Source organism: the organism of the source record quoted next, unplaced genomic scaffold (genome assembly GCF_019419815.1).
Source record: "Pyrus x bretschneideri cultivar Hongxiangsu unplaced genomic scaffold, Pyrus_bretschneideri_v1 Contig10, whole genome shotgun sequence".
In the NCBI taxonomy this organism is placed as follows: Eukaryota; Viridiplantae; Streptophyta; class Magnoliopsida; order Rosales; family Rosaceae; genus Pyrus; species Pyrus x bretschneideri.
In genome coordinates this window covers 4,844,621-4,861,455 of record NW_025999391.1, presented here as the reverse complement: position 1 = coordinate 4,861,455, position 16,835 = coordinate 4,844,621, and the positions used below count along the sequence as shown (strand labels likewise).

Genomic DNA, 16,835 nt, shown 5'->3' with positions numbered 1-16,835 from the left:
TGATTAATCACATCCAAATTACAAAATTTTATCCTTGAGTCTGATTCACTCCATATCACATCAGCATTAAATTCGATCTTCCCCTACATGTCTTTTATTGGGCATATCGTCGAAGATTCGAAGGTTATATTGATCGAGATCACTGGAGCTTCATTGCCCACGCTTGTTGCCAACGAAACGAGGCTGCTCACCGTCTTGCATGTTCTGCTCTCTCATCCTCATGTGATCATGCATGGTTCGAGGAACCATCAGATGTTATTCTTGATGTCCTACAGTCTGAAAGTAGTAATTAATGGTGTTTTGTGCTGGTTTCTTTTTCCAGCCTTTTGTTTTGGTTTTGAACTCACTGCCGGTGTTAACTCCCAGCTCTTTTGTACTGGTTCCCATGGACTTTGTCCTTTTAAAATATATGCCGCAGCTTTCAAAAAAAAAAAAAAAAAAAGATTCCATAGCCGCCATACCCAAAGATGAAAACTCAAGCTCTTGCACACTCACATGCGGACCCGGAAAATCACATGCGAATTGGAAAAATCAGTCAAAAAGCCGGCCTTTTCTGCCAGACATGAAACTCGCCTCCGGAATTGTCCATCTTCGCGCAATGACTGCCTCATCCTGTTTAATTCCACTGCAATTCCAACGCGACATGTGCTCCGGTAAAGCTCGACGACAGGAGGTCGGGCTGGAACTGATGCAGCTACTACCTCACTATCTTAAATAGGCTAACAGAGGTTAAATGACTAATTTAACCTTGTATGTTGACGGAGACTTAACAGAGACTTCAATGTGAGCTTAATCCATAACTGACTCAACCTTTAGAGCCTGTTTGGTGAGCTAGATGAGATTGTGCCTTTTGTACAGGATTAAATTGGCAGAGACTTGTAAAACAAGATTTGTAACCCATGGATAAGAGGTTAGTTCACTTACTCTATTGCAAATTCATAATCAATCATGTCCGTCTCACATTTTGATGTAAAAAACAATGAATTGTACTCAAGTCCATTTTTTAATTGCTCATTACTTATCCTATCCAACCCACCAAATGGGCCTAAGTGTTTAATTCCTAATTTTTGAACCATGGAGTCTATTCTGAATACTCTATAATCATGAGGATTATTTATCCAATTAATCCTGCATTCATTTGGTTAATGCCTAATCATAACTGGGATGAAGGTAATAAGTCCCATAGTATGTGAATTCCACTTTTACTATCTTTACTTTAAAGTTGGAATTATTCAATTCGGAGTGAAGTGAATTTTTTTTTACTTGATCATTATATAGGGTTTTGTTTTGGATTTCAATTAAGTGTTAAGAAGTGAGGATTTCAGAGATACGCACCCATAATAAGAGTTTGACTATAACTTTTCTCTTCTCTTAAATCACTATATATTGTTAGGAGTTTCACGCGTTATATTCTTTTATCTTATCTTTAACGAGTTACGCTAGTTGGTTAGAACAGTGTACCTATCTCGTTGCCCCCAAAATGAAATCTCTTTTACATAAATTAGAGTATATTAGAATATCGCTTAATTAATCAACAAAAATTTTGTGTAAGTGCCAAGGAAAGAAATAATTTAAAAAACGCAAAGTGAAAGCAAGTGAAAAAAGTTTTATAAAGTCGGACAAGAAAAGGGGTCGTGTGTTTTTTTTTTTTTTTTTTTAATTTTAAAGCAAAGAGGTTGGAAGTTTTCTATGAGTTAGTTGTTTGACATTTGGGGCTTAACACTTTGCCCATGACAAAAAAATGTCCATCATTCTAAGTGAAAGAAAATGAGGTGCGATTGTGACACTTAAATCTATATAATACTTTCTTCGCTAGATTTCATGAAAGGGAAATGGCATAAGATGCTTTTGGTTTCGTTGATTAATGTGTAATTTGTAGCAAGAAGCAAGAACCTCTTTAGAATGCATGTGAAAAAGAGAGACAAACACGCTTACAGTTGGAAAGCATGAAATTATACTGCAAATGCAAATGTTTGGTGAAGCAAATGATGGTTGTCAATTTCTTTCTTTCTCCCCAACAAAAGCAAAAACCACCAATGACCAACTAAAGGTAAAAAAACCCTAATCAGAAATGGGTGATTTTAATAGCGATAACTTTGTTAGTGGGGCACTTACCCTAATCCTAATGGGTCACCCTACTGCATAATTGACCTTAAGCCACCCACTGTCCTTGAGACTTGAAATCTCTCCAAACATTCTTTCTAGACTATAGGTGAGGAGTTAGCTAGGGTAGGGTCTCTCATTTCCCTTGGTTTTTGCAAAATCCAGAGGGTAAGCTAGATATATCCGGCGGAGACCCAAAGCTTTTTCCTTCCATTAAGGGCATAGATTTCAGGATTTGATTATGACATACCACCCAGAGAATTTTTTTTCCAACAACTAGCTTAGTACAAACATTGTGAGATTCACTTTAATCGACAGATGGCAACTAATTATGCATAAGTATATAAGCAAGAGTCGTGCTAATGATACTTGGCTCCATACGTGGCAAAAACATATGCATAACAAGAACTATGCTAGCGAAACTAGCCACATGTAGTTAATTGTTAATGTATTGTGAAACTCACTGATATCAACAATTGACAACTATTTGTGTCTGCATATGTACGAAATGTTATGACAATATTTGTCTGTAATATATAAATATATTACTAATTGGTGCATTATAAGATGCAAAAATTCAAAATCGATAATTAATCACGTACAAGTGCATGCATGAGAGTCTGTTATTAGCATTTCTCATATAACAAATTAAGCAAAGTGCGACTTTTTCTTAGGATAGCACTTCACAAACATTGAACCAAGCAATTGTCAAGGTTTAGAATCCTAACTTCTTAACTATAACAACAGTCACAATACTGAAATTGGGTGCCAGCGAAGTCCAAACTGGCCAAAGTCCATGTCAAGTTACAGTCTTTTTTTCCTTGTCATTTTCTGAGTTTGTCCATCTCGATCAGACTCATTAACAAAACATGGGGAACCAAAGATTAATCAGAAAAGACCACCTCAAGCAAGCAAGCATTCGAGGAAATAAATCCAAAAGAGAATCAAAGAAGCTGACAAAGAAAAATGCAAAAGGATAAGAAAAACAATATCTATCGCATACACGTCTGCATGTAATTGGCTTTGAAATTCATGGAGACAAAACTGTCAGGCTACAATTTTCTAATCGTAATTATTTATTCGCCTATCATTGCAAATGATATAATATGTTAGGCAAATGTTCACAATGCTATGCACCACACAAACCACCAAATCAGAGCATCTTTTTTCTGGTAATTATAATTTAAATTACACTAATCTGCAGACCAATAATAGACCCCTCAATTAAAATAAATGATAAGGCTGCAATGCACAAATCTTTTGCTTAACCCTAAACTTGGATTTTTACTAACCACCTCTTAGAAAAAAAAGATTAGCATAATTCTAAAGGGCATCTTTCCAAACCTGAACTCCACTACATTGCCCTTTTTCTTTATTTTCTTAATTATACCATAAAATTTAAAAAGTGGGTGAAGATTATAAAGCTCCTTTGATTCATTGGGCCTAGTCAGAATCTCACCGCTGCCAACCTGGGATTCTTTTGATGTTCTTTGTACTGTTGTATACTGTAAAAAACAAAAATCTAAAAATCTAAACATTTTTAATGGAGTGGTTCTAACCTCTAACCTCCAACCTCTGACCTCTGTGCTCAATTTTTTTTTTATTTTTTTTTATTTTTTTTTCTGAGTAGTAAAAAGAGAACAGAAGCTTCTGTTTTTGGATAATCTGTGAAAATTACAGGAGCTCAAAACATGGCAGAAATCATGGTTGACCCCGGCTCAAGATTATAACCAATTGTCTTAATCATTCAAATTAGACTTTTCTTGGAGAGCAAGAGACCCCACTCATACAGCTGGTTACAACCCAAGTTTAATCAGAATCAAATCCAAAAGATTATGCAAATTTCACTGTGATCAATGATTGACATGATTTTTGTGGAAAATTACAAAATTCTCCTTGAAATGATTACAAAGCTCTCTCATCTAATTAATTAATTAGCATTGTTATCTTACAGAAATTGCTTCTGGGATTTTACAGTGGATACAAAAGGCTCTCCCCAAAAGGGGGGAAAAAAATTAGAACAAAGAAATTACATTGAGTAAATGAAGATGAAATGAAAAGGCAGAAAAAATAATGGCCCTCTTCCATAGGAGAAAATCTTATGTAGGGATATCCCGACCACTTCATCCTCTAAGGCACCTCTATGAGATTTTCTTGTATTTTAATCTCATCTAACCTCATGCGGTTTCCCTCAGCGTAAGAGTTGCTCTAATCATGCAACCCTACCATATATTTTCTCCTTTAATAGAATAGACGTAAAGGGTTTGGTACCAAGCAAATGATAAAAGGCTCAGTATCAGCGCAGTGCATGCAAATCTTCAAACATTTTTTATATCTTGTATTTACAACAACATCCCCTCTGTCCACATTATGAAGGACTGACGGTCAGAGCTCAATTTTCATGTGGGATACTTGATTTGAACCTGCGTCATGTAAAAGAAAAAATTACCATGCCAATTTCTATTTATTACAATTTTATATGTAGGAATTTGAGGTAGAATTTTTTGTTTTTTTCTCCTTACCATGCAATTCTGATTCCCTGGTTGGATTTTGGCCAAATCCCATCTGAACAATGGTTTGCAGGTCATCTTCACCAAATGCTGCAAACTGGAAAAAGTAAACCAGAAAGAGCTAGATAACTTTTTCTACCAGACGATAATATATATCTTAAACAACCCTAATTCATAAGAAGGGGACTTTGAACTTGAGGTAAAATGATGGTAACACTGATCTAACCAACTGACTAACCCTCGACAAACTTAAAATATTGTTGAAGTACAACGGTAAAATTAATTACCTGAGGAATGCGTTCACTACTAAAACCACTGAGAGGAGGTAATTGCATCCCAAGGCTTTGGCATAGTGAGGTATTATCCAAGGGGTCCACAGCCCCATTACAAAGTGCTGGATTTTGCTGGCGCTGGTGTCCACAAATGGCTTGTGCCGAGGAATCTGATGGGAATATTGGATGCTGTGGCAAACCACTGTTTTGCTGAAATATCTAAAACCAGAAAAGAAAAATTAAATTTAGAAAAGTTGGAAAATATTTATTTAATTATGTTCTTAGAGAATAAATTACGACCTACCTCTTTTGACATTAGGGTTTCCATGTTGAAATCCAGCCTGGTGTTCACAGAAGACAACTTCATGGAGAGAAACTGCATAAAAAAAAGAGCATGCAAATATACCCGGTCAGAGAAATAACAAGGAAGCTACATTCTGAAATGCAAATTTACAATTAGAAATCTGTGTTGACTTTTCTTATTAGTAAAATGTCAATTTTTTTACCTCGACTTGGCGTTGTAATGACTGCACATAATTAATAATCTCATCAAGCATAAGTGCTTTTCCAGTCACCTAAAAAAAAGCCAAAAAAAATCGAAGTCACGTTAGTTGAAGTGGCACATTCATGCACTTTAAAAAGTTAAAAGCTTTTCGTATATTAGGGTTATGGCTCTGCCCCCTAATTAAATTTCTTTGTCAATTAAAATGGTTTAGAATATTACAACTCAGCATTTAACGCATACCTTGTTGCAATTCGGCACAAGATCTTGAAGAAGCTTCATCCTTTCACTAATTTTTTCTCTTCTTACCTGTCAAAATTGCACCACAAAACCCATGTCACAACAAAGCTTGAAATTAAAATGGAGGGAATTAATTTAATTAAAACTCAGCCCATAATTCTTACCCTTTCAGCAAGGCTATGGCTGTCAGTTGCTTGACCCCTTCTTGCTCTTACATGAATATAATCCTTGGGAGGCTCAGATGGCTTTGGACCAGTCTTGGTTTGCTTCTCATCAGAACTAGTGCTTCCCTTTGCATCCTCCTCTGCTTTCACAGACCCATTTTGGTCATTCCCATTGTTTTCACTTGGCTTGCTTCTCTTTGCATTCGAATTTTCATTAGCTTCAGTCCCCTGTGTGCAAATGAAAAAAAGTTAATTGCTTTAACCAAATTGATGCACAAACTCAAGATCGAAAATTGAATTTAAGCCAATTGGTCATGTCAGTGCGCCCATACTTTGCACTCTGAGTATGAATTTCACTTTTCGGGTTGAAAATAGAAAGAAAAAAAGTGAAGGTATTGCTAGGTTGATCAAAATTTTAAACCAAATTCATTAGTGTCATCAATAGGAAATAAATACGTTAATCAACACTTAAGTAATAATTCAATAATCAAAGATCACATCATTTAGTTTACATATTTAGGCTTAAAATTTGGTCTATCTATCATTATTAAAAAGTAAACTCCTTTATCATCATTAAAATGATCCAAAAAATAAGTTCAGATCACTTGATCACGTCAATGTTCCCTGCTCAATTTTTTACTCGGAGTTCGAATTTCAACCTCATAGTTTAGAATATTATTTTGTCAAGTGAAAGTTAATAGAAATTGGGGATGTATGTATGTTTGTATGTACCTTTGTGGAAGTTGGAGATGGGGATATTGGAGGAGAAGGATCCTTTGCTTTTCCCTTGGAAACTGATTTTCTTTTCCTAGAATTCAAATCCATGGAATTGGTCTCCCCATTTGGATTCTGCTCAGAAATCGTCGATTCCTCTCGGGAAATGGGGAACTCACTCCTATCCTGCAGCAGAGCACTCATCATTTCCTGCATACTCGTTTGAGATCCGAGCGCCTTCAGCGACGGACTGCTCGAAACACGAGGAAACTTGTCGCCATTTTTCGCGGCGGGATGGGATCGAAACGGCGGTTGTTCAGTACTGTTGTTATTGTTCATTCCTAGCTGTGGCGTTCTGCCGTTGAAGCTCCTGCTCCCGAAACACGAAAACTTTGCCGCCCTCTCGGCGAATCCAGGGTCGGCTGAGAACTCGGCCACGCTGGATTTCAAGGCCATGGAGTTTCCCAAACTAGGTAGCTTTTCTTTCTTCCAATGGTGATCTGCAACGGGGAGGTTTAGTTTGGGCGGCGAGTTCAACGGAGTGCTGTAGCATGAAGTGTTGGCACTTACATTTCCATTTCTACCCATGTAAGAATTTTGAATTCCCAGCAACGACTCGGAATGCGGCGAGATTTCGCCGGAGCCTCTGATGTTTCCGAGCTTTCCAATCAGTTCTCTGATCACGAAGCTCTCGTTCGAGATATTGGAATTGGACGCCGCCGGAGATGAGACCATTGGACTCAGGGCTGATTCGAAGTGGATGTTCTGGTCGGTTGACTTGTTGACCCAGTTGGGATTGTAGAAGCAGTCTGGGGACTGCTCCAAAGAGTAATTCCGGTCCGCGGTGGAGGACTGGATGTCTATGGCCGTCGAGAAAGAAGACCGCCATGCCGGCATTGAGGATGCTTGTTCAAAGTGAAGCGGAGGTGGGATTCCGGCATTTAGGAAAAAATCATTCTCCATGATCGCCAATATGTCAATTGGTATCAAAGACTGGAACTTTATAATGTTGCAGCTGCAAAAGATTGTTCTTTTTCAGGTTTTTCGGAAAGCAGGCGAGGTGGTTTCTGAAAGAGAAGCAGAGGAAGTAAAAATTTGGGTGTGGAGATAAGAATGTGGGGTTTGGATATATATGATTGTGGAAGAGAGAAGGAGAGTAATGAGTGAATGGTTTGGTGTGTAAAAAGCTTAAGCAAAAGCAGAGAGACAGAAAGAGAAAGAGAAGCAGAAAGAAAAAAGAGAAGGAAGGAGGAGAAGGGGAAGGGGGTCAGTTGTGGGGTGAAGAAGTTAAATAGGGGAGGGAGGGGAGGGAGGGGAAAAAGAAAAAGGTAATGCTAGGGATAGCGTGTATTTAAATTATATTTTATAAATTATATGATGTGGTTTTGAATTGAATTATTATTATTTATTTCTTTTGAACAAGTGATGATATTTTAAGGAGGTAGAGGAGTGAGCTAAGTTTTACAATGGATTTGCCACAATAATGCGGTTAAACTTTGCATCTAGTGAGAATCGAACCTAAGATCTTCCACTTATAAGCGAAAAAAAATGATACTAAGTGGCGGATTTGATAACTACTTAAGTGTTGATTAATGTATTTTTTTATATTGATGACATGTTACATGATTTGCAGATGCTGTATAAAAAGTTAGTCTACCTAACTTTTTGTGATTTGGGTTTTGTGTTGGAAGTGTTTAGAATAAGCAGTATTCTAAATCATTCTAGTTCATAAGGATTTGTTTTATATGTGTATATAGTCATTGCAATGTCATGTGTCAATATCAAAATATCTGTATAATTTTTTGTCTGCATAACATTGTATCGTCTGCGTAAAAATCATGGCGGCAGTAATTGAGCTACATAAGTTGCTTGTTCTAGTGTTTTCTTTACAATAATATATTTACACTAAAAAGTGAAGGAAGTAAATTAGTATCGAATTTTCATTCATAAAATTCGAACCTAAGACACTACGAGTGAAACCAATAGATATTAATATAATTGGCACACGTGTTTGAGTAGTTAGTTTTATGTCTTTTTCTGCATCCGCAAAAGGCGGGTAGGACGGTGGTTGCCGGGCCTTGGACGTCAAAGCACCTAAAGTGTCCAATTGTCCAATTTCCTCTCTCGAAGTAAGCAAATCCACATCCACTGCCCCTGGAACAAGGCCTGGAAACCACTGCCAAAGTGTTTCTCTCTGCCTTCCTTCTTTTTCTTTGGGTTTTGCTTTCTATTTTTAAGGAACTTTATGGAAGAATTAGAATTCTATTCATGTTGGCACATAAAGCATAACTCTTCCATCAGGCAATCGCCAATTGGAAAACACTCAGCCAATTGGAAGAGCGTTTTGTATAATAATAAAAATTTAGAGATGTCTCAAATGACGGAAAAAAACTCGCACAAGATTAAATGAACGTAACATTTTTTATATAAAGTAAAAGGCAAAGTTTTTGGTAGGTAGAAGAATACACACGCATGTATCACGTACATAAACCATGAGAACCATTTTGGGGTTGGACCATTTGAGGGGTACAACTCATCATGGCTTGGGTTGTGAAGGTTTTTTGGGTTTTCCAATTCTAACTTTGTTGAAAGCTATCAGAGCTTTTTTATGATTTCCTCTCCAACCAAGTTGACTTCATGATGTTAGAATTCTTAGTCAAATACAATAGTTGTCTAACATTAAGCATATTAATCGGGAAAGTATTCTTAAATTATACCATTATCTTTCAAGACAAAACTTCATACATGAATTCTCAAAATATATTGTAATATCTTTTTACATTGCACGATACCTTACAAAATAAAGCATCAAGCTCGAATTCTCAAGTTTTTCTTATGTTAGACTTTCATGTCTCCTAATTCTTTAATCGAATTATTAAAACGAAATGAATTTACTACACTCTTCATCTAATTACCAGAATATATAAAGAGTATCCCCACTAATCAGGTCTGGTTGCAAATTGGACCATTTTAGTTAACTTTTCTCTTAGGTAGTGTTATTCACACATTTCTTTTTTCCTTCTCATATATTCTTGTTAATTTTTGTTTATTAATTTTCTTTAATTCATTCGCTCCAACGGGTGAAAATTGAGAAGAATGTATAAGAGAAAAAAATGAATATGTGAATAACATTGTACTTATTTTTTTCCTTTAATCTTTGGTTGTGATTGGGGGGCCGTTTTGGTACCTAAAAATATGAAAATTCATTATTCTGGGACATATGTGTTGGACCTGCTAATTTGACGCAGTTTAAAATAATGTAAATTTTGGCGGGGAAGGGGTTAATTTCAAGGTAGATATTCTCCATTCTCTCTTTTTTAATTCATCATCTTCCTCTCTCTTTGTTAATGTAATTTTTAAGAAACCAAATTTATATTCAGCAATCATTTGGGTCAACAAATGGATTGTTGGATTAAAAGTCAAAGTGAATTACCTAAAGAATCGTGCTCTTCTATGGACTGTGAAGATATAATGCATATTAGTCATATATTAATTTGGATCTAAAGATTTAAATATTTGACAACTTAATAGAAAAAATAAGAAAATAAGTTTTTTAATGATTCATTGACTTTAAGTTGGTTTTATTTTATTAATTTGTCAAATATATTAAATCTTTAGATCCAAACTAATACAATCGTGTAGCTAACTTGCATTTAGTTCACAAAAGTACTCAAAATGAGAATTTGAAGAGAGCAGGACTGATTAACTAAAGCACTTTATTTTTTTATTGAATAGTTAAAATCTAATACACAGAGATGTTTAATCAAACAAGTTAGAGAGTGAGACACCCAAATCAAAAGATCCCTTATTTTTATGGATGGTTAACTTAGATTTCGTCTAAGTCCGTGCTAAACCAAAATTTTAATTTTTCATCTTCTGGAAAATTAAAAAGATATTCTTTAACGTGTTTCGGGCTGGTCAATGATTGAATTAAATGAGCAACTCGGCGGTTAACCCGGTTTTGGTCGGGTTCACATATCGGGGCCAACTACTCTGCCTGACTGAATTGAGCCAACATCAACCCACTTTCTAAGAAATACAACAGAAGTTCAAGCACTTCTTCCTATTATATTTATAACTGTTTCCCAGCCTTGAGGCATTGGATTGAAACTTTTCCTACTATTTTATAATTACTTCACACATTTGTCCACCCAAACGTGGGAACTTCCTCATGAAAATATAGTACCATACATACTCCATTGTACACTCCTTTGTGGTGGTAAAAAGGTAAGGTGGTGCTGTTGGTGACTGTAGTTGTTGTTGCTTTATACATGATTGTTTGGTCTAGGGATGCTCAAGTCTTTATTTTGCTTACAAATGCTTGGAGTTTGAAATGAACACTCATGACATCCATGGTTGTCTTGGCCATAGCATTGTATTAGGTTTGTATGTTTCCATGTACTTCTTTTACATACTCCTCTTATATGGGCTGTCATATAGACAGTAAACTAGCATTCTGTTAGGTTAAACTGTACATTGTCATCATCAAAAACAGTTAAAATTGCTTTCGCTTCTTGCCAAAAAAATGTACAGAGAGTATCTTTTATGCCTCTTATTTCTTTTGTTTTTAGAGAAAATATTGCCATCGTCCCCTAGGAAGGGGGACACCAGAAGCCCGATCAAACAAAAAGAAATTAAAGTACTGCCATCGTAAAACTAATTAGTTGTGAAAGTATGAGTCTAAAAAATTATTAATGAGTTGGATTTGAGTTGAGCTTGGACATCATTCCCAAATTAGGGATCTCGTGTTATTTTTCTAGCACATTGAGTTGCATTTTGATCCGTCAAACATGTTAGGTTTTATTTGACTCCCATTTTTTCCCCCACATGCACAAAAGATGTTATGAATTTGTATGTCACTTTTATGATCCAAATAACTAACTAATCCATGATATATATTGATAACATCAATGAGCAAGTCATGACCTTAAAAACATTTTCAATGAGCAATATAAAAGAAAATGCTCACTTTTTAATAAGTTTGAACATTAATTCAATCAGTTCTAAGATTTTAAGAAATCATCATTAGAATTTAGATATGCCTATTTTCTTCATGTAACTTTCAAGTTGGAAACCACAATATCCATAACTGGATAGCATTTATGCATGCCGCAAAGCCCTTTTTGGACTTTTGAGTGGCTAGAATTTTCTAGTCAAAGAAACACGTACCGTGTCAGACCCGGCTTGCATGCACCTTCCCCAAACAATTTAGGGCACGTAAAAATGCATCACATGAGATTTTTGGCCTTCCCTCATGGGTCATACATATATGCAGATGCAGATGCAGATATATATATATATATATATATATATATATATATATATATATATATCCTCATTTATGAATCTCCTGCCGATCGATCGATGTACATTCTAGCCGTTGTATTGGAACGTATTTATGATGCATCCAACTGCATATACAGGTACGGATACCATTTCGATTAATATGTGAACCGACATCTGCGAGCAGCATATTAGTTTTGAATTAGCCCCTGACATTGAAGCTAAGATTATATAAAAAAACAACAATTTATAGTTATACATACATATACACATGAATATTATATGTGGAGCAAAATATTAGCACCAATATATAGCACTGGTATATCACATCGCCTGGTTTTACATTTGCAACATAAACAACCATGAAAATGATTCTAATATAATTAGGTTAGCTAAGAGAGCGAGCTTAGCTCATGAAATAGTAATATAATTGTTACGAATGTATGACTTTGAAATTAATCTGGTCAAAGTTAATGTATTCAAAAGTTTTCTACTACATAATTTATCAATTTCGTGGCATGGTAAACCGGGCAACTCCACCGTCCTAGTTCTCAACGCAAGATTGTTCTTGGACATTAATAATGTTGTTGGGGGAAGAGTTTGGGGTCAAATGTGTAGTATATAATTTCTCTGTCATTTTCAACTTAATTGGAGAGGTAGGCCTTGTTGGCTGAAAGGAAATGAGGACAGCTCAGCTGCCAAGTCAGCACAAGTTAGTTAGAGGAAGTTAAAGAGATAACAGGAAGTTAGTTAGTGTGGTTAGAAGTGTAATGAGTAAGATGCAACAGTTTATAAATCCAAGGGTAGTACAATGTAATTCATTCATTCAATCTATAATACAAAATACTACCTTTCTCATTGCTTCTTCTTTCTCTCACCTTCGATAGCTTCATCTTCTACATCTCTGAATTTCTTGCAAATCTTCCATTTTCTGCAGTTTCTTAGTTCAACTAATATGGTATCATGGCCGAGGAACAAATGGGTGAATCTTCTGCTGTATTCTTCTGCAAATGATGGGGTTTCTATGGTGGTTTTCTGAGCTGCTGGCATAAAGGGATATCAGGTTTTCCGTGTTCATATATGCTCTTGTTTCGCATGTAAGGTGTTTGTGATATTGTATGAGTAAAGTTTGATAAGATTTTCATGGATAATTGTTTGAAGGCCGATACCATTTCTTGCCATGATATGATATGTTTGATGAATGTGATGAACAATGTTTGATAAGGCCGATGCTGATTGTTTAATTTCAATGAAATTGGTTGAAAGTTTGAGTTTCTTGCTACGGAAGGCCGATGCCAGTAGTAAAGAATTGTTGAAGAATAGTTGTTAAGGCCAATGCCAGTTACATTGTTTCAATAATATTGATTGAAAGATTGAGTGTTTTGCTATCAAAAGCTGAAGCCAATAGTCAAGAAAGTGTGTTGTATATTTGCTGATAGTTGTATGATCTTCTGAAGATTTACTTCTGTTGATTCTTGAAAGTAGTCAGGTTCTTGGAAATGTATAGTATCAGTCTTGCATGATTTGTGAATCAACATTGTGAAAATTGAAGGGCTCATTGGAATGTTGATTGTTAAGCTTCAGGATGATAATTTTGTAAAATGATCTTATCAGTTTCAATCTGTTTTGCGTGGATATGATCTATTTGATTTCTTCATTGGTGAGAATCCTTATCCACCAAAATTTGTTATCAATACTGAGACTGGTGTTACGAAGGAGATAATTGATGCATATAATAGTTGGGTTAAAAAGGAAGGAGATAATTGATGCATATAATAGTTGGGTTAAAAAGGATATGGCACTGCTTAGTTTGTTGATTGCAACTTTGTCTGATGATGCAATGGAACACATTATTGGTTGTAAAACTTCTCAAGAAGCTTAGAGCTGCTTGCAAGATAGGTTTGCTTCAGTTTCTGTTGCAATAATTAATCAGTTGAAGACTGAGTTTTACACTGCACAAAAAAGAGCACATTCAGGGCTGGTTTGGTATTGCTGTGCTTTGAAAAAATAAAAGCTGATTTTGCTATGCTGTGAGAATAAGTTCATTTTTGCTGCTTCACATTTTCAGCTTTTTTTCATCCAAAACTGTGAAAATAAGCTATTTTTAAGTGTTTACCAAACACTTTTTTGAGCTCAGCTTTTTTTTTTATACCCACTTTTTATAAAAGCACCTTAGTACCAAACTAGTACTCAGTTGATAAGTTTTTATTGCGGTTGAAATCTATAAGAGATCAACTTGTTTTTAGTAAGGGAAAAGATTTCAGACAATGATTTGGTTATAGCAACATTGATAGGATTACCACAAGAGTTTGATAGGATAAAAATTGTGATCTTGGCAAGAGAGACATCAATTTCAGTGGACTTTAGAGCACAATTGTTAAGTGCAGAGTTGATAAATGAATCCAGGATTTCCTCTTTAATTAATTCTATGTCTGCAATGTATGTACATGGTGAAAGTTCCAATTGCAATGGGGGTCAAGGAAGGTATCAAGGGGAAAGCCAAACATGGGGTCTGGCAATTATCAAGGGGGTTCAAGTCAAGGGCCCTATTCTTCTCAGAATAAGGGGTTGTATAACTCTAACATATACTCTTCTGGAAATAATTTTTCAAGGCCATATTTTGGGAATCGATACAAAGGCAACAATGGTTTCAACCAATCTGGGTTTAATGGTTCTACTTCCACTAATGGTCCTAAACAAGGCAGCAATTGGCAAAGCTGGAATGGTAATATGAACTACAAGTTATCTGTGTCTCCTGAATGCCAAATTTGCTTTTGGAGGGGGCACACTGCTCCAAACTGTCATTTCAGGACTACTAATGCTCAGGGTAATGTTTATGTTCCACCTATGGTTTGTCAAATATGTGGGAAGAAATGGCACATTGCCCTTGAATGTTATCACAGAAACAACTATTCCTATCAAGCTTCTGCCCCACATGCTTCAATTACTGCAATGACAACTCAAGGATCTCAAGGGTTTATTCCTAGCAATGATGCACAACAAGTTCATTATTTCAATGGTGCAGACACATGGGTGCTTAATACTGGTGCACCATACGACAGCAAATCTGGAGAATCTGAATCAACTAATGCCTTATAATGGAGAAGAGAAAATCATTATAGGGAATGGTCAAGGTCTGGAAGTAAAACATATTGGATCTACAATATTATTTACTCATGATTGTTTCTTAAATTTGAAGAATGTATTACGTATTCCTAGTATAACCGTGAACCTTTTATCAGTTAAGAAATATTTTCATGACAATGGATGCTGGTTTATATGTGATGATCTTGTGTTTTTCATACAAGACAAGGTTACAAAGGTGATACTGTACCAAGGAAAGAGTGATGGGGATCTGTTTACATGTAGTATTTTCAAAAAACTTCTCTGTTGGTAGAATAAATAAAGAATTGAAAACTGGTTTGATTGGGAAAGTGGTGAAGACATCAACATGGCACAAAAGGCTTGGGCATCCATATGAGGAAGTCTTGTCAGCAATGGTAAAAGCTTCTAAAGTCTCAGTTAGTATAGATTCATCTAAGTCTGTATGTTCTTTCTGTGTTCAGAATAAAATGTGTAGACAGTCTTTTGTTGTTAGACAAAGTAGTGCAAGTTTTATGTTTCAAAAGTTACCTTTAGATGTATGGGGGCCTTCTCTAAAGATATCCATAGAAGGATACAAATATTACATCAGTTTCATTGATGAATATTCAAGGTTTTTATGGATCTTTCCTTTAGTAAATAAATTTGATGCTTTTGTTGCTTTTGTGAAATTCAATGTTTTTGTTTCAACTTAGTTCAATACTTCAATTAAGTGTCTCCAAACAGATGAAGGGGGTGAATATATGAGTAAAATGTTCACTAGTTTTCAGGAATCCAAAGGAATTGTTCACATGATTTCTTGCCCTTACACACCTCAACAAAGTGGCCTAGCTGAGAGGCAGCATAGGCATTTAATTGAGACTGCACTTACTTTCATGTCATAAGCTTATTTATGATCTACATTTTGGTATCACTCTTGTTCATATGCAGCTTTTTTAATCAATGGGATGCCTTGTAAGGTTTTGGGAATGAAATCACCATATCAGATGTTACATAATGATGCACCAGACATTCAACACTTGAAAATATTTGGGACTGCAGTATATCTCTTTCTCAGATCATATAATGCTCATAAGTTGCAACCAAGATCAATTCAATGTGTTTTTCTAGGTATGTTATGGGATACAAGGGAATGATCTGCTACAATATTAAAACTAGCAAGTTCATAATTTCTAGACACATTATTCATGATGAATCTCAGTTCCCATACAAGTTGAAAACAATCTTGAATGACAGAGATATTCAAGGTTCTCAGTTCAAGTCTCAGACACCAATAGTGGTTCAAGTTCCAATACCAGGAATACCAATGCCTTAGAGTTCACAAATACAAAATAGCAATCAAGCTAAAGATGGTTTATCTGTCTCAATGTCTAAGAACATTTTTCTGTCACAGAATGGATCAAGGTCACATGTATCTTCATCAACAAATGATTCCCATCACTCCTCTGCCACTCTTCCTGGTACATTACCAATGTTACCTGTCTATCATGAAGCACAATTAGAGGTAATTCTCCCTATCTCTTCTACTCCATTATCATCACAAAGTCATGATTCACATACTATCAATTTTATTCATCCTATGGTTACAAGACTAAAAGGTGGGGCAATAACACATAAAAGCTATAAAGGATATATTGCTTCATTACCTGAGTTACAAAGTTCGCAAATTACTGAAGAATAACCTTTTGTTGGTGGATATTCCTTTGTTGCTTCCATCAGAGATGCTATAGAACCATCCACCTTCAGAAAAGCAGCAACTATACCACATTGGCAGTTGGCAATGCAAAAATAATATGATTCCTTGAGAGCTCAAGGCACATGGCAGTTGGTTCCACCACCTGAGGATAGGTCCATAATTGGTAGCAAATAGGTATATAAAGTCAAGAAGAATCTAGATGGATCAATATCAAGGTATAAGGCTAGATTGGTGGCTCAAGGGTTTTCT

General features: G+C 35.7%; 1 protein-coding gene and 1 long non-coding RNA gene across 2 annotated transcripts; one reads left to right on the top strand and one right to left on the bottom strand.

Annotated features, from left to right (window-relative positions):
- Positions 1–4,005: 4,005 nt before the first annotated feature.
- On the bottom strand, positions 4,006–7,789 carry LOC125469379 (transcription factor bHLH62-like). The gene is made up of 8 exons (XM_048566644.1): positions 6,524–7,789; positions 5,792–6,019; positions 5,631–5,696; positions 5,392–5,460; positions 5,190–5,261; positions 4,901–5,104; positions 4,626–4,710; positions 4,006–4,526 (listed from the first exon to the last, which is right to left on the bottom strand). Exons 1-8 carry the CDS (start codon positions 7,466–7,468, stop codon positions 4,489–4,491), a joined length of 1,707 nt encoding a protein of 568 aa, XP_048422601.1. The 5' UTR covers positions 7,469–7,789; the 3' UTR covers positions 4,006–4,488.
- Positions 7,790–11,806: 4,017 nt separating this feature from the next.
- LOC125480845 lies at positions 11,807–13,226 on the top strand. The gene is made up of 2 exons (XR_007261113.1): positions 11,807–11,928; positions 12,726–13,226. It is a non-coding gene; the product is annotated as an uncharacterized LOC125480845 (long non-coding RNA).
- The last annotated feature ends 3,609 nt before the right edge of the window (positions 13,227–16,835 follow it).